Here is a 24,054-nt window from a genome sequence, read left to right as displayed (position 1 = left end):
TCTGAACTGTAAGCCAGCCACCACGATTAAATGTTTTCCTTTGTAGGAGTTGCCATGCTCATGGTGTGTCTTCACAGCAATAGAAAACCCTAACTAAGACATCCTTAGCAGATCAAGGAACACTTTTAGACCAGGCCTAAGTTTCAAGGTCCACCCCACAACCTCCTTTCTTGTTCATAGGCACACCCTATGAGAGGTTCTACAGCCTTCCCCCCAAAAAACTCAATGTCATCAGCCAGAGACAAAGTATTCAAATTTGGGAACCATGGGGCCATTCCCCCATTGGATACAAACAAAAACACTTCATGTGCAGTTGTAGAGGCAGAAACAGTTTAGACATCAACTGTCACAGAACAGCCCGACATTTGCAGTAATTCTTTGTTCTAGACGAGTTTTTAAATAATTCAGAGAGAATATTTGAGATGTGTAAATCCTTGAAATTATGCATGCTTGCCTGCTGATTTCCACAGAGCTAAAGACCAAAACACTCAAATGCTACCAATTTAACAAAAACAGCTAAATATTTTCAATTTTCAGGCCAAAAAATAATGTTAGCTTCTGTGTCCTGGGGCTCTGCAATAATTAGTTACTTGTGTGGAAAAGTTCCATTCTCGTACTTAGCAATTCATCACTCTCTATTTTCCTCCATTCCTTATTGGAAACATGCAAGGAATTTTGTTAGTCAGACCTAAATAGAAAACATGCCATGCTTCATGACCAGTTGTCCCAGTAAGAATGCCTGTGGACCTGAAGAAACTAGTGACAGCCTGGAGATTTGCAGGTGCAATTCAAACAAGCCTCACGTATGGGAGAATTTGCTTTGAACTTTCTAGAGTTAGGATTAGTTCAGGAGGGACCATGCGGCGTCTAGGGACTCAGCTGAATTTAGGAGACCACAGTGTCCGGCAGGCCCATGCAGCAGGACCTCAGCATTGCCTTCTTCCATCTCTCAGTGTCATAAATGAAAGTCCTAGAGCAGTGGTGCTCAACGTGTGGGTTGTGACTCCCACAGGGGTCACATGTCAGATATTTAAATTGCAATTCATAACAATAGCAAAATTATACTTATGAAGTAGTAGCAAAATAGTTTTTTGGTCGGGAGTCACCGCAGCATGAGGGACAGTATTAAAGGATCTCAGCATTTGGAAGGTTGAGAATCACTGTGATAGAGGAAGACACTCCCAATGAGGATGCAAGGACCTGTGGATAGCAAGTGATAAGAATGGCACAGGCAGACAACCTAGCAATTCCCTCTAGTTTGGTGCAGACTCCAAAGGTGCTGTCCACCTCTGTTTTCATTGAAAAGTGTTTTGGGGACTAGGGCTGTAGTTTAGAGGTAGAGTGAGTGAGGCTCCAAGTTCAGTCCTTGCACAAGAAAGGAGGGTGGAGAAACTAAATGCTCCTCACCATTTCTCAGACATCCCCTAGAAGGAAAAAAAAAATGTTTCTTTCCTCCTGATGAGATGGTTCCTAGCCTCTTCTTCCTGGCAGCAGCCTGCATGACCTGTGGAAATGGTTTGCAACTCATGTGACCCAGAAGACCCCAGAGAATCATGCAAGTTGAGGGATTCACCTGAGAAAAACAAAGTGCCCAGGCATTTAAGGATAGTCATCTTTAAAAAGCCCCTGTATATTTGAAAGCTGTCACTTCACAGAAGCAGTGTATGTCCTCATGCTGTTGATAGTGGAGTTGGTAGGACTGGGCTGGTCACAAGATTGGTGGCCCCAAAAGGCATGCTGAGGTTTTGCCACACGTGAGTAATAATGCATGCAACTTAGAGCTGAACTAACATGCAACTAGCATGCTGAACTACGAGCTTCAGATGCAGACCCTCCAGGTGAGCAAAGTGCCTGTGATGCTCTGCAGACCCCACTCACAGAGCTCAGGGTTGCATCAGCCCCTCCCAGGGCTTCCCTGCCACATGAAGATGATTCTCAATATAAGGAACAGTGCCTAAGCTTGAAGAGGAAGGTACAGAGGAGGAAGATATCTCATGACATGGAAAGCCAGCATAAAATAAATGCAAATAAAGGAAATAATGTCTCCCATTCTGGACATAGTCTTTTCCCAAATCTGAGGCTCATGGCTCTCTGGGACCTTGGTGATAAACTTTCAGGAAGACTGGCTTCAGCATCCTTGTACTGGCCTCACTGCCATGCCCAAATATTTTACATCATGTAGCCAACAAACTCCTGGGACAGACCTGAGGACTATCCTCATCACTCTCATTTCAATAAGTCCTGAAAAGATAGATTGGAAAGGAATTATTTCTTTGAAGGGAATAAGAAGGATGCTCATTTGTCTTTGGCTGGCATTCTGATTGAGAGGTAATTGAAATACAGATCCATTTAATAAAACATTATAATTATTTCTTGGTGGGACCATGGGTAGAACCATGAATGTATACTTCGAGCTTTTCACTCAGCTGTTAGCTTCACATTGCAAAATTATTCCTACACTTTGGATGAGTCTGACGTAGCTGTTACATGAACTATATTTAAAGCTTATGCATTCAGATATCCAGATTCTATGATAACTAACGCATAAGAGAAGACAGGAATAGGGGTTTCATTTCCTGCTTTTCTCTACTTGGTGATAGTATGAAAAGCACTCTTTTCATCAAACCCAGGACTGCAAAATGTAAAATGCTCCCAGAAAGACCACAAGTGCTGCTAATGCTAATGTTTTTATATTGCTTAGATGTTGTACAATTAGGATAGTGTTCTTTTATCCTAAAAGGTATTTGAACTTGGAAGTGATAATAAGAATAGCCGGCACCACGCTCAGCACTCCCAGACCGTATAACATGGGCTCATTGCTGGGAACAGAGCGATTAGAATAGACACTGGGGGTACATGTGTTCTTGGATGACATGTTTCTATGTACAGTGAAAGGAAGTGTAAATTTAGAATTCCTACAGTCTGCAGCCAGTGCTTTCTCTTAGAACAGAGCCCAGCTCGCATGCCCTTACGCATGGTGACAGAGCCCAGCTCCACATTCAAACTTAAGTGGCTTTGGCAGCCAGGCTAGGTCTCTCATGCCTGTAGATTTTAGAACCTTTGAACTCTTTAAGCCTAGGGTTCAGTTGCTGGGAACCATTGCTGCAAAGTGAACCCCTGTGGAGGTATGCAAGCTGAGCCTTGGGCTGACTGCTGGTATCTCCTTGGAATGGCCTGCCTGGCCAACACCACTGACTTTGGTGGCCTCTGCTATGTCATTGCAGCAACCAGCTAACCTGGAGGGATGTGCAGCACCTGCTAGTGAAGACATCACGGCCAGCTCATCTGAAGGCGAGTGACTGGAAAGTCAACGGTGCCGGGCATAAAGGTGCGAATGCTCCTGGTGGGTTGGGAGAGGCACTGGTGGCCCAGATAGCATTTACTGTTACCATTGACTATGGGTTGTAAGAATTTAAACTACCTTGTAGTGATTTAAGGATAGTTTCCCAGAGCACATACTGGCATGAAGGGACAACCTCAGTGTCCCAGAGTCCAGTTCCCTAAATGCTACAACTTTTGCCATGTCAAGGGTTTTTTTAATAGTCTTTTTCAATTTGCTCCTTAATTTTTTTTGTTTTTCACAAAGAACTGTGACTTATAAGGCAACTTTAGGGCAAGCCATGAAGACATTTGCCTACTATCCAAATACTCGGGAGATTGCAGTGGGAGGACCATGAATCCACAGCCAGGCTCTCTTCATTTTGGTTCTCACCTTCACTTTTCCTACCTCTGCAAAAAAGACATTGAGATAGCTATGTAATTTACTTCTGATCTCTAAACCTGCTGCCAGCCAGCCCCTATGTTATAGGAATAACTAATGGAATTTGGGTCCTCGTCCCAGACACCAGTATGGTAACATGGCTCCATGGTCAGGACATAGTCAGGGGTCTCGGAGAAGGAAGTTGACAAGAAGTGCTTGAAAAACATTCCTGTTGGCAATGATGTATTAGAGAAAACTTGTCTCCTTTTTTGAAGTTCAGATCCAACTACCATGACTCCAAGCCTGATATCACTTTCTGTTCATATAGGTCAGGCCTTGTGACTGTGAATGACAAGGGGCACCCCTCTGAATAAAGAGGTCACTGACTAGGCCTCATAGATCTTTGTTTGTAGTTGTTAGTGGTGTCCCATAACATTGCCCTCCATTTCCATCTTGGTCTAATTAAAAAGGAAAATAGATTGTATCAGGTCTTGACTTTGCCCTGGAATTAAGCTTTGAAACCTTCTCTCTGGGCCAAGTCAAATCCTGGATCCAGCCAGCTCCACCAGCACTCCTGACAGTATACTGTTGTCCTGAAAGTCCTGAGACTCAGTACCAACAGAAAATTATTTTTGAAACAACAGTTGCCCTTGTCTTTATTGTATTTGTTGCACAGCACAGTCATGTGCTTGGATTTTAGGAGGTGTGTACTGGAGCTCATAGCCAAGGCTTGGTACAGGCTAGGCAGGTTCCCAATACCAACACCCTGGGTTCTGAGGCTTTTGGGCTTGTTTCTCTTGTCTAGTCTGAATTTCAGGGACACACATGTTGCAGGTCCTCCTAACAAAAAGAGACCCGACCTTGTCCTCTCAAAAGAAAGTTCTAGACTCTGTCCCAGAGTGGGACATATGTCCCAGCCATCCCTCCTGAGCTGAAAGAATTCAGAGGATAATGAAGCTGGACCCCTGGCCAGCTACCATGGGAACCTATCAGCACCTTAGGGTGACCTTGAGGTGACACCAGCTGCTGTGTACTCCTGAGATCACAGAATTGGGGACAGCTCTCTTCCTGGGGGTGGGGGTGGGGGTAGAGCAGGAAGAGCTGGCTCTGAAGGCCCTGTTTTTTCAGTTAGCCATCTCTACGGATTCGGCTTGGTGGATGCCGAAGCTCTTGTCCTGGAGGCCAGGAAGTGGACAGCAGTGCCATCCCAACACATGTGTGTGGCCACTGCAGACAAAAGGCCCAGGTAAGGCTCTGCTCTTTCTCTGATCACTTCTAAGGTACCCGAGACCTGGTTCTGCAGCAAGGATGGAAGGGAAGGTGTTCAGTCCTAAGTCTCTATGCACACAGACAGGAAGGATTATATGGGTGGTGCCCATCTGTAATATGCCTGAATTTTCTCTTACATATTGTGCAGCTAGGAGAAGATGCCCCTCTAGATGTGCTACTGTTTAGAGGCCTCCTGTCCTTTTGTAGCAGATGATGCCAGTGTAGGGGGTCTGTTTCTCAGTCTGAATCTCTTGGCCTGGTATTGGAAATTCTCATCCATTGGTTTATCATAGCCAACCAGACTAGGGATCTACTTTGCCCACAGGATGTAAGAGCAGCAGCCACAGGGTCTTTTCTGTTCCACCTGCTAGAGGTTAGCACCATAGCCCAGCTCCACTGCCCTAGAGCTTGTATTGTACAAGAGAAATGGGGTCTGCCTCTTCTCTGTTGCAGGCTGGGGTGTGTGGGCTCATGGACTACACAGCATCTCTGCATTGTTTTTGTCCAGGCCTATACACCTTCTTAAGGCTGGAATGCTTAAACAGGCCCTGAGCAGGGGGCTAAAACAGGGGCCAGGGATGGCTCTGTCAGTGAAGCATCTGATGCACGAGCCTGCAGAACTGAGTTTGGACAACCAGAGCCACATGAGCTGGTCATGGCAGCACATGTCTGTAGCCTTAGCACTGGGAAGTGGAGACAAAAGGCTATCCAGAAATGGCTGGCCAGCTAGTCCAGGTGATCGGTGAGCTCTGGGTTTAATGAGAGGGACCCTGTCTCAAAAGATAAAGTGGATAGCAATAGTGGAAGACATTTAAGTCAGCCTCTGGCTTACACACACACACACACACACACACACACACACACACATACACACACACACACACACACGAAGAGAAAGTAGGCTACATTGTTTTAACTACAAATGTAGACCCACATCTTTGAGCTCACTACTTCCATGAACATGTACACCTCTTATATTAAGTTCTTTTGCCACAAAAGATTGAGAGTTGTGTTTCTTGAGCATGCCTTGAAAACTGTGGGAGTTCAGAGAATATTTGCAGGATGAATAGTCATTGAAGGACCTTTTGAAACAAGTTTCCACCATGTGGCTAATTGTACCCACTGAGTCCTGGAGCCATCACTCTACAACCAGACAGGCCTACCAGCCAGGGAGCAGGTCTGACTGTTGGTTTCCTAAGGCCTCATTTCCTTTAGAAAGCTTTTGTGCTAACCCTCAGAAGGAGGGGGCTACTCTGGGATAAAGGGCCTTTGCCTGTGCTGACTTCCTCTGCTGGGAGCTGCCTGCTACACAGGTTAGGCGAGCCTGTCTCTTGCTCTGGTCCCTGACCTGTGGTGTTACCCACTTCCCTCCCACCCAGCTTCCCAGGGAGGGCAACTCCTGAATGAAGCATTCTTTTCCTGCCAGAAATCTGTTTAAGATGATCGAGTGGTGCCTAGGTGGCGAGTGGTTGTTTTTATTTTTGTTTTATTTTGTTTTCTGAGTGAAAGCACACAGAGTCTAGACAGCATAGGTTGAAGGAACTCACACTAACATACAGTATGACATTGTTCCTATCCTTTGAGGAAAGTAAGGCCCCCTACAAACTCCAAAAGGGGGCAAGAATCGGACTTCTGTTTCCAAAGGAAACTCCTCTTCCCCCTTTGCTGTTTCTGACTCTGTCTGGAATTTCCAGCTAACCTTCTGTCTCAGACCGCTTGCCCAGCTCCTATGCTTCATTGTTCCAAGGACATAAGGGCCTTCAGAGGAAGCAGTGTCACCTGGGGCAGGGGCAGATCTCTCCTCACTACCAGTGTGTCTTCGACTCCTGTGGAGCTGCAGCTCTGCAGCAACCAGGCTACAGAAGGGGGGGGTTCACCTGGACTTCTGACCCCCATCTCTCGGCTGCATGCTGCCCACACCGGGCTTTGCTCTGTTGAGGTCACCTGGCTTTAAAGGGACAGGAAGTTTCCCATATGTCTGCTTTATCCTCTCCTAGCCTTTCAGACCCATGGACTGCTCTCTGCCTCCTTCTGAGTTCTTCTTCTCCTGGTGGACTCCTAGGTCTTTATGTCTGAAATCTGGCCTCAGCTGCTTCCTGTGGCTAGACAAACAGTGAGAGCCAGAGAGCAAGAGGGGGGAGAGAGAACTGGAGAGGGAGGGGACAGGTGGGGGAGGAGATGGGTATATCTGTGTGTATAACAGTGCATATTGTGTGGGGCATGTTTACCTGCCTTTCCCTTGCCCTGCTGTGACCAAAGTCTGTTTCCTAGCCTTTAAGTACAGGGTCTGGAAGACATTATGACTGTACCTGCTGTGTCTAGGGTGATGCTGTATGGGGTCCTGAGTTAGGGTGACTAGGGTGACAATGGGGCATCCATCACTCTGGTCATGTAGGACAGCAACCCCTGTCACAGCCCTGAATGGGACACATTCCTCTCCACAACATGGTAGGTCCTATGACAGTCTCACTGACAAGGACAGTGACTGACAAGGGCTCTCCTTGCTACTGAGCCTTCCTGCATGCCCAGCCTTGCTTAGAAACTGGCATCATGTCACTATGCCCCAAATAACCACCTGGCACTGGCACTCAGTAGCCCCTGGCATCCCTGTATTGCACGGTTTTCTCCCATGCCACCTAGCTGGTGTGCCACAGCTCCTGAATGGTTAGTCCAGGCTGAAAGGAGCCAAGAGGCCAACAGCTAGGAGTGGGAAGGGCTGGAGTATGTGGCTCCACCTATGATGACAGTCACAACAGATGCAGGACTTCACCTCCCTTTCCAGGAGAAAGCTATCCTTGGTTATCCGTAATCTGAAGAGAAGTCTGGTATAGAAAAGGACTGGCCAAAGTATCTAGTCTACTAATCTAGACCCTGAATGTTTAGGGACACTTGGCTTTACATAGAAGTTCCACAGGTTAAGGCCGGGGAACCCATCAGGAGAGAGGATGACAGGAAGAGTGTCTTCAGTGACAGCCAAAGAAGCAGGACCTCTGGTCTTACTAGACCTTGCTGAGCAGGCACTATAGCCCACTGTCCCCCAAGAACTACAATAGCCAGGACTAGAACCAAGGCTTCCTCTGCAGGAGCCACAGTGCAAGGCTGTCATGGACAATATTCTACAGATGCTAACTCTAAATGTAAGAACGAGGGACAATCACTTGAACCTCGAGGACAAGTAGAGGCTGCTTCAGCATCCTGTGGGTGTTACTGGATGAAAACCTAGGTGTGGCCTGGATCACTGCTCCTGTGATAACCAAGCACAGTGTAGGTTGAAAGGCATCCTTCCCTGCTCTGGAGATAAGTAATTTTAATTTATTTGGAGCCTTTCTTCCATGAAGGGATGGTAAGTAGCATCATAAGCAGTGACTCCTACCTGTGCAGAGTGGCTTTTGGATTTCCATGGAGAAGTGGGTAAAATGAATCCATTCATAGCTTCTACTCAAGTGAAAAAGAAAACCAAGCTTAGTATAATTCCTTTGAATCATTAAAATCACAGTTGACCCACTGGGTTTTTCTGGCCAGTACTTCCATGCATTTTAAAATATCCAGACTTCTGCTGAGAGGTCTGTAGCATTCACGGCTCCCAACTTGATGGTGTAGAGGCGACAGGAACAAAAGAGTCAGCTAAGGCAGCAGAGAGCATGAGAGCAGTACCTGTGGGTCTCAAAGTTTTGCCTCTTTTGAAGATTCCCATTCAGAATTTCATTCCCATTGACCTGTCTTTTTATTTCAAGCTTCTTATTCTCTCTCTCCTCCCTCCCTCCCTCCTTTGATGAACATTGAGGGTGATCTATACAGTAGATGATCAATTCATAGATATCTGTCTAGAACTGCCTCTAGGTTAATTGCATCCTCCCTTTTCTGTATTTTGTTATTTCTGGGATTCCACTAAGCCACACGGCTTATGACACTCTCTGGATGTCTGTGGATGACAGATAATGGGTGACAGTTTCACTGTATGGATTGCTGGTTAAAGATGCCTTTTCTTACTGACTGTTGTTGACTCATTGATATCTAACTCGGAGCCTCTGGCACCTTCACTTGTGCCTGAACTGAATACAGTGCCTCTATTTTCCTAAAAAACACATCGCCCCCCTTGGGGGTCCAGGAGCATTAGACAATGCCTCAGCCTGAGTTTGAGGTGTTCGGGGTTGGGGCTTGAAAAAAGCAAAGCCCCAACAAAAAAGCCTACACGTGGAAAGCACACCATGACAGAAAGTGTGAAATGGAGCCTCCTTACAGCATGAGAGCGGAAACAAGAAGCCAAGCATGGCCTGGCCTGACCTCAGCTGGGAGGCGCCTTGGGTGACTCAAACCTTGCTGCTCTGCGAATGCTCACAAATGGCCACAAAGGTGCCCTGAGTCCTGAACTTGAGCATACAAGTAACTCCTAGCGAGCAGGCAAAAAGATAAACTCATAATAAGAACAGTGGGCTTTAATCTCTGTTTTAACTTCCTATCAGACTGAATCTCAGACTGTTGTTAGCACCGGACATAGAAAAGAAAGGTGTGCTACAAATATACATTGTGTGCTTACAGAACAATTAATTATGGATTAAGTTATTTAGATCTAAGTTAGTTAGAATAGCTTCATTTTTGTTGCTAAATTTTATTTATAGCCTAAACGTAATGCTGTGGTTTAATAATCAAAAGTAATTTCATCTAGCTGGGGATATAATCCCAGCATTCAGGAGGTGGAGGAAGATCAGGAGTTTAAGGTCATCCTCCTGTAAATTGTTGGTTCAAGGTCAGCCTCAGTTACATATGACCCTGTCTCAACCTTCCCCCAGCCCAAAATATATACTCACTCATGTGATATATCATATGTCATTAGCAAAATGATCTTTACTGGAGATGATTCAGCTGATGGCATTAACTCTAGAACATAGATCTAGGAGGTGACCCACTGAACCGTTTTCCCATACTTGGATTTAGAATGTGGACTCCAGTGAATGCTCTCACCTACCCACTTAGTACTCTTTAGAAGGTGATCGAAAACATTCCCTAGACCAGCTTCTTCTCTATGGTCCCAGTGGGTCAGCTGCACCTTCTTCCCCATCCAGATGCCAAATATACCAGAGGGAAGGACTCTGTTATCTCTTCATTCCCATGAGTATCCCAAAAATGATTTCAGAATTGGCTGATAAGAAACAGGAGCTAGCCAGTTCTTGCCCCTAGCTCTGCCAAGTAGAAAGGTAGCACTGGCCTGCCAATGCAAGGGTGCAGGAGCCAGTGAGGACTGGCCTGCCAATGCAAGGGCGCAGGAGCCAGAGTGAGGACTGGTCTGCCAATGCAAGGGTGCAGGAGCCAGAGTGAGGACTGGTCTGCCAATGCAAGGGTGCAGGAGCCAGAGTGAGGAGCTGGAGTGAGGACTGACCTGCTAATGCAAGGATGCAGGAGCTGGAGTGAGAACTGACCTGCCAACGAAAGGGTACAGGGACTGGAGTGAAGTGTTAAGGGTGAAACTGAAAATCATGGCTTGTAGTAGCTTCTTGACTGGAGCAAAATGTAAATGGAGAGTCAGGAGGCCCCAGAGAGAGAGGATTTCTGACAGGGGTGTGCCTTCCTCTGATTGTCCCTGCTACATAGTTACTTGAAGATATTTATCTTTGACTTTGAATATTATTCTGTCACAAGTGTCAGAAAACTAGAAGTTTTTATACGCTGGGAAAAACTAGGAAGCCACCATATTAGTGGTGTGGGTGGTTAGGTAGTGGCTCGTTATGATGGCTAGCATCTGGGAGCCCTCTGCCTCCTTGGAATGGAGTGGGTCCAGATACTTAAGGCTGCAAGGAGGACATCTGGAGAAGCGTAATCAGTTGATGGGAAGTGGCATGTCTGTGTCATTAGGGCTCTCATCCAAGTCCCCAGTGTCCCTCAGTTAAGCAAAGGCTGGTCCTTTAATTCATTGAGTTCCTCTAACACTCAGGGAAGATGACTCCATACAAGACAACAACTTCAAAATTTAATTGCAGAAAAGCCTTTGCAGTCTGAGACTTTAAATCAATTTTCATGATTAAAGAACAGGATACATGTGACAAGTATAGACCCTGTGAATCTTTAAACCAAGGTAAAAATTAAATTTACAGTTAACTTAAATGTTCTGTATTGTCTTTGCAGTGATTGCAGGGTAGGGAATAATTCCCTTTTTTTTTTTTTTTAAGCTCTATCCTTTTCATGAGCTCTTTTAGTTTCTGTCTCAGAGTTAAGCGAATCTTACAAGTAATGGCTTTTAGCACTTGGCTCTGTGACTTGGAGTTTTTATCCAAAGCCAGGACAGTTGCAGCTTGGATGTTTTGACCATTTCAAAGCCTCATTCTTTTTGCTTTTCATTAAGAAATGCAAGAGTCCTTTGTTTGGAGTGTTAGGTTATTTGCTGCTGCAGCAGCAGCTGTAAAGCCCAGGGAGGAGGACAACAAACACCTTGCCCGTGCATGGAGGAGCATCCCAGCTACCAGCCTCCCCTGGAACTTGCAGGAATGAGGAGTCCTGGTGGCTAACTGAGTGATTTCACAGTTAAGAGATTTCACATAAAAACTAATTGTTACAGTTAGCTTTGTGCCCCAGGCAGGCTGGTTCCCAACCCCAGTGGAGTTTAATATCTTGGCTGTGAAAACCTAGACAGGAGACGCCATTAATTCCTTCAGGGGCTGCACTGCCCACCAACCCACCCTCCTGTCACAGCAGCAGGGTGGCTCCCTGTGGGGGAGACCAGCCCAGATTCCTCTCCCTCAGCCGTCACGCTAAGACTAGTGAGGCTGAGTGAAATGAGTTTTTCCTCTAGATTTGGGTGCATTGAGCCCCGAGCTATAGCTGTGAGGCATTTGCCAGGTGACTGATGTTTAGCTGTGTTTTCTTCATCATACTCCTATTCACTTAAATCTTGTGTCCTTATCCTTGGGATCCAGGTTTCCGTAGGGTTCCAAGTCTATTTCTAGAGTATGGGGATTGCTGTCTCCAACAGTTAGCAAAAGGCTGAAGGAGAGAACAGTGCTTTAATAGTGATCTGGACTTTGTTTGCCTTGATGTTGCTATTCTACTTGGGGAAGTGTTAGCAGGTCAAGAGTGAGGTCAGTCCTGGGTCTTGTGACATCACATTTTGAAGTCCTGGAGGGGCACTGTCGACCCTGTTTGCCCACCTTTGCTAAGGAGCCCCTTGTCACAACACATTTGCATTTTGAGTACATAGGCTGGGTGCTATAGGTGAACACTACCTGGTAGGGTATGTGGGCCCTCTATGTGAGCCCTGCAAGGCCTGGGCCTCTTTGGAACTTTCTGCTCTATCCTGGATCTGCCACATTGGTGGGGCCCCTGACCAGTAAACCCAGACAGTAAAACCTGAAGAAAGTGATGAAAGAAGCCAGCCTCTAAGTCAATTTATGGTACATGCCAAGTGTGGTTTTCAAATTTTTACAGAGTCCCAGGGGCATTACATCACTCCTTCTAGCTGTTTTGAATGCTTTCTTGTGACTCTGGTTCTGTAGAGCCCAGAGATACCATTCCTAAGAGACTCCAAGCACACATTGGAGTGAAACCCTGCACAGAGGGAAAAGCCTTCCTATAATAAACCCAGCCCAGGCCATGTAGCAGGGAATTACTAACGTGCTATTGGGTGGCAATCAGGATTCTACCAAAGGATGCCATCTTTATTCTGTTTACAAATTGGTAGGGAGGGGGCCAAGCTTTTAGAGATGTGAGCCCTGAAAGCAGGCTGTGGGGCACCAGGTTTGGCACCTCCAAAATCTGGTGGGAATGATTTTTGAGTGACCTGAGATGTGCTTGCCCTCATCTTCCATCTCATGTGACAGAAGGGCCATTGGGTTGTGAAAGTGCCATCATTCATTTCCTTCATGGGGCAATGGCTTGGCAGTCTTCCAGCAGGATGACTGGAAACAGATCGGCTGCAGCAAATTCGAGCTCTTGACTGTGGGTCTACCCAAGGAGACATGGCACAGAGAGGGAAGCTCTGCCTCTCGGGAGCTGCATGACATTGAGGGCAGTCCTTCCTTCACCCTGAATGGATGCCTTAATCTTTGTAAGCTTTCCGGACAGTGCCTTGTGCTAGGTGATCAGCATTCATGATGCTATCTCCAAGGATAAAGCCTTGTAATCTTCAAGCTCTTGAAAGAGGGAGCCGGCCACATGCTATTTAAAGAGAGGTACCTTCGGGGTACCAAAAGGAAGGTCTCCAGATACATTGGCCCCAAGTGTGCATGAAGACCCATAAACAAATTCTAGAACTACAAAGTTTCCTGAGCAGTAGTCAAAATGGAGCACCCAAGTCAGACCACTGTGACCCACTGAAGACTCCCAGAACCTAGAAGCCATAGTAGGGGAGGAACAGACTGGGGTTCTGGAATCCATGGCCCTCCTTGTGGGAGACTAAGACTTGGATACACAGCACTGTGCTTGTTTTTCCTCTCCAGGAGTATCCCCATAGTGCAGGTGCTACGGACTACGGCCCTGACCAATGCCTGTGCCGACCACTCAGACCAGCGAGTGGTCTACCTGGAGCATGTGGTAGCTCGCATCTCTATCTCACACCCACGCCGGGGAGACCTCCAGATCCACCTGATTTCTCCCTCTGGAACCAAGTCTCAACTTTTGGCAAAGAGGTAAGGCCACTCTCTCTAGGATATGCCCCTCATGAAGGCCCTATCCATTCTGCAAAGTACCCTGCACAGGGAAGTGGGAGTTCTCTCTGGGTCTATACAGGCAGGACCCACATAACCCTGAAGAGCAGACCAGGGTCTTTGAAACAGACCTGTGAAACCTTAATCTTCAAGAAAAAGTGATAGGAGTTGTAGCCTGTCACTGGGGGTGCTGTGAGGGTAGCATTCATGTTATGTCCCCATTGCTCCTGGAAGTGCATTAAAGGTCGTGACCATCCTGTTCAGTCGGCACTTAAGTACCCCCAAGGTTTGTTTTTCTCTGGGAGCATCCCCACCCAGTTCCATGAGTGGCTGGTGATGTACAGGGAGGGTTCCCAGGCTCTTCTCCACAGCCTCCCCCCTGCAAAGGCTTGAGCTCCAATTTGGGGCTGCTGGAGCTTCCTCAGGTTCCTGCAGGGTTTGTGGAAGGTTGTGCTGTGCGGTTATGGCTTGAGTGCAGTTACAGCATGAAGGCTAGTGCTTGGGTGAACTTTAATAGCTTTCAGGTAAATAGAGCAGAGGCATTTTTAGGAACCTGAGGGAACTTGGGGATTGCTAGGGCACATATTGTCCCTTTCAGAGGTCACAGACAAACCAGTATTTCTAGAACGTGCATGTGTTCTTCAGCCCTTGAGGAAGCACCTACGACTAGGTGTGCCCTGCCTGTTGTAGCCCTTACCTGGAATATAGGGAGCCTGGGAGATTGGGAAGCAAGGTATATGGGAAATGCTCATACACAAGCCAGGCAGGATTCATTTTTCTTGACCCTCTGACCACTCCTCTTGCATAAGACAGCTATCAAAGAGCAATGAAAGGTTGCCAGGACCACTGTCCCAAGAAGAGGGAGTCTGTTCTGTGCCTCCACCCCTTTATGTGACTTCCATTATCTGCAGCCCACAGATGGGCAGCAAGCAGCAGGCCATGGGCTGGCATCAGCTTTGTCCTCAGGACAGTTGAGTCAACCCTAGAACAACTGTAATGGATGGGTTCCAGGAGCCCCTACCAGCTCCCACTTTCCTAGCAGAAGGAGGTATCTCCTCTCCTGAAGGCCACCTCAGCCACATTCAGCCACACTCAGCCTTGCTCAGCCTCTGCATGCAGGAGACCATATGGAGCACATGTGGTTTGAAGGTGCCAGCCAGCAAGCTGAAGCTTGAAGGCATTTTGCTTCCCCATTTTAAAAATTTTGTCTAAAGATCTACAATTCTAGCATTTACTGAAAACTTGGAAGTTTGTGATCTCTGAACCCACTGTAGTAGCACAGCCTGGCTACAGCCTAGTGGGGACAGGTCTGCTCAGGGTACCCCATGATGCCTGCTCCATGCTAGAGCCTAGTGGGGGGCAAGTCTTCCTCAAGGTAACCCATGCTGCCCCCTGCCCTGTGTTAGAGCCAGCTTCCATCTACTCCCAGCTGTGCTTACACCTGGAAGCATCAGAGTTTGTGACCCCTTTGTGAACTCCACCGAGGTGAAGCTTGCCTGAGAGATTCTGGTGTGGGTATTTGAGGCCACAGGGAAGCACAGGGACCAGGGACTGGGAGCAGGTGGTAGGCTGGGGAGATACAGTGGATACACAGCTCGTGCTTTGGAGCCTGGAGAGGTAAGTTTATGCTCCAGCCTCTGCACAGCCCACCCGGTTCCTTCTGGGAGCAGGGCAGCTGGCCTCTCCTCATTCCTCATCTGGATATGCCATTCCACTTACCCATGAACATTAAGAATATTATAAGAACCAAATATGATATTAGAGGAAAACTCTTGGCTACTGTTCATGTCCCCCTGAAATCAATCGAGCCCTCTGACCTGTAAAATCCTTCCAGCATCCAACAGGCCCGCTGCCAACCTTGCTTTCCTTCTCCTCCAACCTGTCACTCATCTTCTTCTATCAGCCCAGGTGTCTGAACTCCCTGCAACCCAGAGCAGGTCCTGTGGGTTTGTTTGGAACTCCCCAGTTGCTAGGAGTGCCTGTAAGCACTTGAAAGCACCGCCCTGAGGCCACCTGGCAGTCTTGGGGATTTGGTGTTTTGCCAAGAGTCTGTGCATGATATCAAGATTGTGGTTTGGGGATCCGTTACTTCTACCTTACTTCACATCTTACTGGGCTCTGCAGGCATTTCAGCTTGCCAGGTTTTTGTGGGGGGGGGGTATTTTTTTTTTTTAACATTGAAAGTTGGCATTCCTAAGGGCCTCAGCATCGACAAAACAGTTTGTCCTTGTTTTAGCCCCAATGTGTCAGGTTCCTCCTGGCTTTGTGTGAAAGTCAACCTTGACCTTGGCAGTTTCTTAGCACTGTTCCTACTGTAAAGACTGTTCCTTTGCACGGCATCATGCTGTTTCCAGTGTTCAAGGAGCCTCCGAGGCAGAGTGGAACAGATCATCCATATTAACTTCTGATGAACAGTAGAAGAGTCCAGTCCTGCATGCAAATTCTTATCCCCAAACAGAAATGCATAAGTTAAAAGGGCTGGGGATGTAGCTCAGTGGTAGGCTGCTTTCCTGGCATGCACAGGGTCTTGGTTCAATCCCACAGCATTGCAAGAAGAGGAAATTAGTGTTAACAGTTTCTTCTGTTTCTGTCTGAACTAAGTATGAAAAATGGGAGAGGCTTAAGGTCCAGGGGCTAGTGGAGACATCAAACCTCCAAAGAGTGGGGGAGCTCCATCTGGAGTGTGTACAGAAAGCCTTCTCTTCCTCCTCCCCAGACCACTCCCAGGGGGACACACGGACCAGTCCTCGGTTGTTGTTGGGCACTTGAGGCACCATGCCTCACCAAATATAGGAAGGTCCTGTCCTGTGAGGTGATGGAGGTGGACTTCAGCTGTAAGACTTTGAAAACAGGGCTAGCTAGATGGGTCAGTGGATAAGGGCACCTGCCTACAGGCCCACCTGAACTCGGTTCCCTGGAACCTGCATGGTAGAAGGAGAGAGCTGACCTCTGCCCTCAGGTGGGTGGGTCAGAGTCCTCCTGGAGCTGCCCCTTCTGTCCCCAGAAGGCTCCCCAGACAGAGCCTTCACTTTCTAACGTGGCATTTCCTATTGCAGATTGCTGGACTTTTCCAATGAAGGGTTCACGAACTGGGAATTCATGACCGTCCACTGCTGGGGAGAAAAGGCTGAAGGGGAATGGACTCTGGAAATTCAGGATATACCATCTCAGGTCCGAAACCCAGAGAAACAAGGTCAGTGGCTCTCAGGATTTCACAACCTCTTTTATGTTTCAACCTTAACAGCAGTGTTGCTGGTAAGTCTTTCTTTGTCTTGTGGGAATACAATTCCTATCATAATCATTTCAAGTTTAGTAACTTCTGTACATTCATGACGTGTCTTGTACAATGGTCCCATTTAATGCCACAACACCTCACCCCTCAGCAAAGGCTGTACCTACAGTAGTTGCTCCCGTTACTTCCCACCCTGTACCCCTGCCTACCTCCAGTTTACTTCTTGTCTCTGAATTTTTCCATTTGGACATCTCCTATAAATGAAAGCATACAATGTGTGGGTTCTTTCATTCAGCATTATTTTCAAGATCGATCTATGGCATAGTATATATCAGAATTCATTGCTTTCTTGACCAAATAATACTCCACTGGGCAGCATACCGTTCCTTGTTGGTCACTGGTTGATGGAAACGCGGGTTAGTTTCACCATCTAGCCATTCCGAATTGGGCTTGTAGGAACATTCTTGTGCATGGACATGGGTTTTCATTTCTCCCAACTTTAAACCTAGGTGTGGAATTGCTGGATCTGACTCTTGGCACTGTTATGCATTCACCAGTGTCAAGGAAGTGGGACCCACCTCCTCCCTAGTGCTGCTATTTACTTTTCTCTGTGCTGATAACCATCCTTGTGGGTGTCAAGCGGTATCTGCGGTTTTGATTTGCAATTCCCTGATGATGAAGGAAGTTAAATATCTCTTCAAGTCTTGTTGTTCATTTGTGTATATTCTTTGGGGAGATGTTTGTTCAAGTCCTTTGCCTATTTTTAAAATTGGGTTCCTTGAATTTGTGTCGTTGAGTTGTAGGAATTCTTATCATGTATATGATTTAAAAATATTTTTCTCTGTACATGTAGGTTGTGTTCATGTACAGAACTTTGTAACGAGACCCAGTTATCTTGTTTCTCTTGTTTGTTCTTTGGTATCAATACATATAAATTGGCTGTCATAGTTTGCTCTCTGTTGCTGTGATAAACACAATGCATGATCAAAAGCAGCTTGGAGAAGGAACAAGCTTATTTGGCCAGAGTCCAGAGAAGCCAGGTCAGGAACTCAAGACGATAACCTGGAGGCAGAAACTGAAGCAGAAGCCATGGAGGAGTGCTGCTTACTGGCTTGTTCCCCTGGCTTCCTTGTCTACTTTTCTTATGTAACCCAGGCCCACTTGCCCAAGAGTGGGACTAATCACAAAAGTTCTCCACATCATTCCTACAGGCCAGTCTGATGGGAAGCTATTACTCAGTTGAGGTTCCCTCTTCCTGGGCAGCTCTACTTTGTGTCAAGTTGAAACCAGCACACTAACCCAATGGCACAGACATTTTTTTCCTGTGTTCCCCTTAAGGATTTTGTAGTTTGGGCTCTTAAAATTTAGGTTTTGGGTCCAACTTAGCTAATTGTGATAGTTTGAATGAGAATGTCCCCTATTAGCTAGCTCATATGTTTAAATTCTTGGGCCCCAGTTGGTGGAACTGTTTGGTGAGGATTAGGAGGTGTGGCCTTATTGGGGCAGGTGTGTCACTGAGGGTGGGCTTTGCCATTCCCAATGAGCTTTCACTCTGCCTCGTGCTTGTAGATCTAGATGTGAGCTCTCAGCTGCTGCTGCAGTGTCATGCCTGCCATCTGCTGCCATGTTCCCCACGGTGATGATCTAACCTTCTAAAACTATAGGCCCCCAAGCTAAACACATTCTTTTATAAGTTGCTTTGGCCGTGGTATCTGATAACAGCAATAAAAAATAAGACACCAATGCCTGTGTTTTGAGGAGAGGAGCCAGATCACCCTCTTGCACAAGGCAATCCATTTTTCTAAGCACCGTTTATGAAAGAGTCTTCTTTCTCCATCCTACAGTCCAGGCACTGCTATCAGAATCCACTGGTGATGAGTACAGCAGTTTATTCTGGACATTCAACTCTGTTCCATTGCATGGCTTCATAAATTCAAGGTCTTCCAACTTCGTTATTTTTCAAAATTGTTTTGGCTGTTTTGAATCTCTTATAAATTTATATGACTTTTAGGATGACCCTGTGGATTTTTTTCCTTTCATTCTTTTCTCTTTTTTTTTCTTTTTTGTTAGCTTTTGTAGCAGTTAAATACATCCTAATAGTCACTCTTGCCAGGTGATAATGGCACAGGCTTTTAATCTCAGCAGTCAGTAGGCAGAGGCAGGTGGATCTCTACCAGTTTGAGGCCAGCCTGGTCTCCAGAGCGAGTTCCAGGACAGCCAGAGCTACACAGAAAAACCCTTACTCGAAAAAACAAAATAAATAGATAAATAAATACATAGGTAGATAGAAGATAGATAAATACATGAATGAATGAATGAATGGATGGATGGATGAGAACTAGTAACTCTCCTAGCCCATCAACATGGGTAATTTCCCTTTTATTCACTTTATTTATTCATTATTTCATCAGTCAGCAATATTTTGTTTTTAGTTTTCAGTATACAGGCCTTGTACTGCCTTGCCCAAACTAATTGTTAAGTATTTTATCTTTTGGGTGCTATTCTTAATGAAGCATTTGTTTTTTGTTTGTTTGTTTGTTTGTTACTTATAATTTTTATTTTATGTGCACGGGTGTTTTACCTGCATGTCTGTCTGTGTCATCTGTGTCATACTTGCATGCCTGGTGGGAGTGGAAGCCAGAAGAAGGCATTAGATCCCTGGAACTGGAGTTACAGATGGTTGTGAGCCACTGTGTAGATGATAGGAATTGAATATAGGACCTTTGGAAGAGCAGCCGGTGATCTTAACCACTGAACTTATTCTTTCTCTCTCTCTCTCTCTCTCTCTCTCTCTCTCTCTCTCTGTCTCTCTCTCTCTCTCTCTCTCTCTCTCTCTCTCTCTCTCTCTCTCTCTCCTCTTCAGACCTACCTAGCTTGCTTCTTTTTTGGTTAAGATTTATTTTATTTGTGTGTGTGTGTGTGTGTGTGTGTGTGTGTGTGTGTGTGTGTGTGTGTGTACATGTCTATGTGAGTGTATGTCATGTGTGTTCAGGTACTCAGGGAGACCAGAAGAGGGCGTCAGATCCTCTGGAGCTGGAGTTACAGGCAGCTATAAACACCAGACATAGGTGCGGGGAGCTGAGCTCCAGCTCGTTGAAAAAGCAACAAATGCTTTTAACTACTGAGCCATCTTTCCAGCCCCTAGAATTTTGTATCTGATAATTTTTACGTCTTTCTGTAATTCCTCCTAGTTAATATCTATTTAACAAATATTTATAGAGTAACTACTGAGGGCCAGGCACTGATCTGGGTGATGGAATTGGATCAAGAAAAAAAGCTGGGTAACCATCCCATCCTGTAGTCACCCACAGAGGCCAGTTCCCCCATAGTTCTCTGTGGGTTCATAGTTAAATACTGGGCTGGAGTCTTAGTGTTGTGTGGAACATTTCTCTGAGGTTTGCTTTGTTCCTGCCCCTTTTTCTATTAAGACACCCACCTTCCCTCAGTCAACATATGAATGTCTAATCCTCTTACCTCAATTCACTTCCAATTCTTATAAAGTAGAGCTTCAAGTGTGTCGTATTGTTGTTTTACAGGGGGTGGGAGCAGTGGTGTGCTGTATCCAAAGGGTTTACTTTAAATGAGCAAGTCATCTGTAAGGATTCTTTCAAATTCACTTTCTGACTTTAAAGTAACTATTATAAGAAAATATCGATATAGTCTAAAAATATGAAAGCATAAAATTTTAATGACTTTTCCCATTTTCATAGCAGAGGCTCTTAAATTGTTTCTTTTAGAATCCCCAAAGCTTAGGAGCCTAGCATTAAAATCTGAGGTTGCTTTTTCGTGCCAGCCACCGGGTCAAGCACACACCATTCTGGGTACCTCAGAATTCCTGTGCCTGTACCAGCCTGCCGACCTGCTTGCCCATGAGGCTGGCTCTATGGGCAGAAGCACATGGAGGCTGGCAGCATGTCTTCACCTCTCTGGGCCACAGTCATTGCTCTGTGTCATGAGCAGAATACAGTGATTCCTGCCCTATCTAGGTCAGGCTTATGGCTGTGGCACTGCTTCCTAAGCTAGTGTTCCTGACTCTTGTTAGCTTTTCAAACTGAGTCCAAGCCTCTTTCAATAGTATGACTGACCCCTGTCTTAGTTGGGTTTCTATTGCTGTGATTAAAAACTATCGAAAGCATGATGAGGGAAGGGTTTATTTCATATTACACTTTCGGATCATGCTCCATCGCTGAGAAAAGTCAAGCCAGGAACTGAAGCAGAGGCCATGGCAGAATGCCACTTACTGACTTGTTACTCATGGCTTGCTCAGCCTGCTTTCTTTTACGCCCCAGGACCACCTGCCCAGGGGTAGCACTACCCACAGTGAGCTGGTCCCTCCCACATCAATCATTAATCAAGAAAATTTGCTAAAGACATACCTACAGGTGTTCTGATGGAGGCATTTTCTTAACTGAGGTTTCTCTTCCCGGATATGTCTTGGTTTGTGTCAGGTGAACATAAAAACTACCCAACACAGTCACACTCTGCTGAGGTCACATGGTACAGTGATTAAAATTCTGGTCTTGGGAGCCAAACTCCTGCAGATGCCTGCCACCTTGGGCAAAGCACTAGCTTTCCTGGGCTTCAGTCTCCTCACTTAGAAAATAGGATGACATAGACTGAGGAGATAGCTCAGTCAGCAAAGCTCCAGCTGTGCAAGCATGAGGAAGCCTAGCACCCACATCAAAGCCAAGCACTGTGACACATGTCTGTAATCACAGTGAAGGGAGCTCTGTGACAGGAAGATCCCTGCTGGCCAGCCATCCTCGATGAATTGGTGAGCTCTAGGTTCAGTGAGAGGCCCTATCTCAAAATATAAAGTGGAGAATGATAAAGAAAAACACCCACCATCAACCTCTGGCTTTCAAACACACACACATGCACTTGTGTGAACATGTACACCTCCCACACACACAGAAAAAGGAAATGGAATGATGATGTCCACCAGGTCAAGCTACAGGATGACGTCTGTCAATATAAGCAGAATGCTAAGAGCAGGGCAAGCCTCACCTCACAGGCTCAGACTAACCCCTAGGAGCATCTCTCGATGCTCCCTCTCCTTAACATCTCCCAACATACTACCAGGTTCCCTGATGGTATCTTCTGCCCAGGGACTTTATCCACTGCCACTCAGCTCAGTACCAGATGATGGTATCCAAGCCTGAAAATCCCTCCCCCTTTCCATCCCAGGCCCTCCAGTAGCCTCCTGAGCTGTGCACCTGGACTCTACCAGGTTCTGTGCTCCAAGCATCTCACACAGATCTCCTAAGTAGCTGTTCCTTGTATCCCCCATAGCATAAGTAACTTCTCTGTCAGCATGCTTATTCTGCCCAAACCCAGGTTAACATTTGGGTTTTCTCCATCCTCCTCCCTCATCTGACCCTGCAACAACAGTGGTTCTCAACCTGTGAGTCACCATCCCATTGGGGGTCAAATGGCCCTTTCAGAGGGGTTGCCTAAGACCATCAGAAAACAGAGTTATATTACAATTCATAACAGTAGCAAAATTACAGTTAGGAAGCAACAAAAAATAATTTTATGGTTGGTCACCACAACATAAGGGACTGTATTTAAGCATCGCAGCATTTGGAAGGTTGAAAGCCACGGTTCTATAAGCATCAGTCTACCTCATCCCACCCAGCTTCTGCACGCTCACTTCCTTTGGACTTCTTGCCTTACATAGAGCAGTGACAGCCGCTTACACAGAAGCCCTGAGCCCTTGGAGATGACCACACTCCTACTGACCACTTTTTGGTCTTCCATAGCCCTCAGAGCAATACCCAGTCTCTTAACTAGCCAGGAAAACCTGGCGGTCCTTCTCAGCCCTTTGTGTTTCCTCTGACCTCTTTCCTGTCCCCTGAACATTGTTGGTCCATCCCACCACAGGGCTTTTACATCTGCTGTTATGTGCTCTGAAGAGCTACCCATTGCTGTAGCTCAGACATGACCTCCTGCAGACTTCTCATCATGGTCCCATCAGTGTTCCTTCTAGAAAAACATGTTGAGAACAAAAATAAAGAGAAATAAAATTGCTCAGATTCCTACACACACCAGCCAATAGGTCACATTTGATTGTTAGCACTGACAGACACATACAGAATCAAATATCTTCATATAGTAAACAGATTGCCCAAATTTCAAAAGCTGATGTTGCCCTTCCAAATTACTAGAAGAAAACCAGAGTGATAGGAAATCGATCAATGTAGGAAACAAAAAATATAGGCTGATTTGGATAGGTATACAAATATCTCAAAGCATTACTGAGTGAAATTCATCAATTTCTGTAAAGAACCCACACTTCCTTCAAGAACACAGCTTTTTGTTCATCACACACTCACTGCATATGGACTAAGAGAGAATGGTGATCAGAACAGGCCTGGGCTGGTTTCCTGGGGACAACAAGCCATTAAGTGATATCCGCAAGCAGGAGGCTGCTGTCCATTTGATAGTAAGAAGCAGAGAGAAGACAAATAGATGGGGTTTAGCCATTGCAAATAGTGCTTGCATGAGCATTCAGGGACAGGTTTTTGTGTGGAAGTATGTTTGCATTTCTCTTTGTTATAAACATGGCAGTGGAACTGATGAGCCATATGTAACTCTGAATTTAACATGTCAAGGAATAGCCAAACTGTTCATGGTACATTGACTGTACCATGTCAGACACCACCAGCAATGCATGAGAGGTTCAGGGCAGGACAGGGTAGTTATGGAAAGCTTCATGAAAGAGATGTTTGAGTAAATTGAACAAGATGAGGGAGTGAGCTGCACAAACAATCTAGGGAAAGGACATGATAGGCAAAGGTATTGTCAGGTGCAAAGGTCTTAGGGCATCTGTCAGGGCATTCACTCACACAACAGAGAGGTGGCAAAGCCACAGAATATGACACATTCAGTCACCCAAGGGAACATGGAACCAGTCTGCATTGCTGTGTAGGTCATTACAGGCTGTGGTGGGAAGCCACAAGTCATTTTTAAATCAAAAGAGCACAGACCTGAACTTCTCTGTTAATAAACCGAGAGTCAGCTAAGTTCAAATAGATTGAAATGGGGATGGGGGAGAAACAAAGATGGGGAAGCCAGTTAGGAGGTCACTGAAGTAAGACGCCAGTAACTCAGACCCAGCAGTAACGATGGAGGTCAGCAAAGCCATCAAATATGGACAGGTGAGGAATTTGATGGTCAGTGGGCTATGAGAGGGGACAAGTGGACCAATGATTCCAGTT

At 46.1% G+C, this 24,054-nt stretch overlaps 1 protein-coding gene across 3 annotated transcripts in view; it reads left to right on the top strand.

Annotated features, from left to right (window-relative positions):
• The window catches only part of Pcsk6 (proprotein convertase subtilisin/kexin type 6), a 190,178-nt gene that overhangs the window by 106,405 nt on the left and 59,719 nt on the right, over nt 1-24,054 (top strand). For 2 of the 3 annotated variants that reach the window (XM_027408098.2, XM_027408096.2), the window contains exons 10-13: nt 3,225-3,328; nt 4,829-4,946; nt 13,396-13,584; nt 16,659-16,795. In XM_027408098.2, coding sequence (XP_027263899.1) covers nt 3,225-3,328; nt 4,829-4,946; nt 13,396-13,584; nt 16,659-16,795 — 548 coding nt within the window. The remainder of the gene's footprint in view (nt 1-3,224; nt 3,329-4,828; nt 4,947-13,395; nt 13,585-16,658; nt 16,796-24,054) is intronic. The other variant, XM_035441384.1, reaches the window with a different exon arrangement.

Source organism: Cricetulus griseus, chromosome 3, assembly GCF_003668045.3.
Source record: "Cricetulus griseus strain 17A/GY chromosome 3, alternate assembly CriGri-PICRH-1.0, whole genome shotgun sequence".
Taxonomy (NCBI): Eukaryota; Metazoa; Chordata; class Mammalia; order Rodentia; family Cricetidae; genus Cricetulus; species Cricetulus griseus.
The sequence above is the reverse complement of the archived record's forward strand: the minus strand, read 5'-3'. Positions and strand labels throughout refer to the sequence as shown.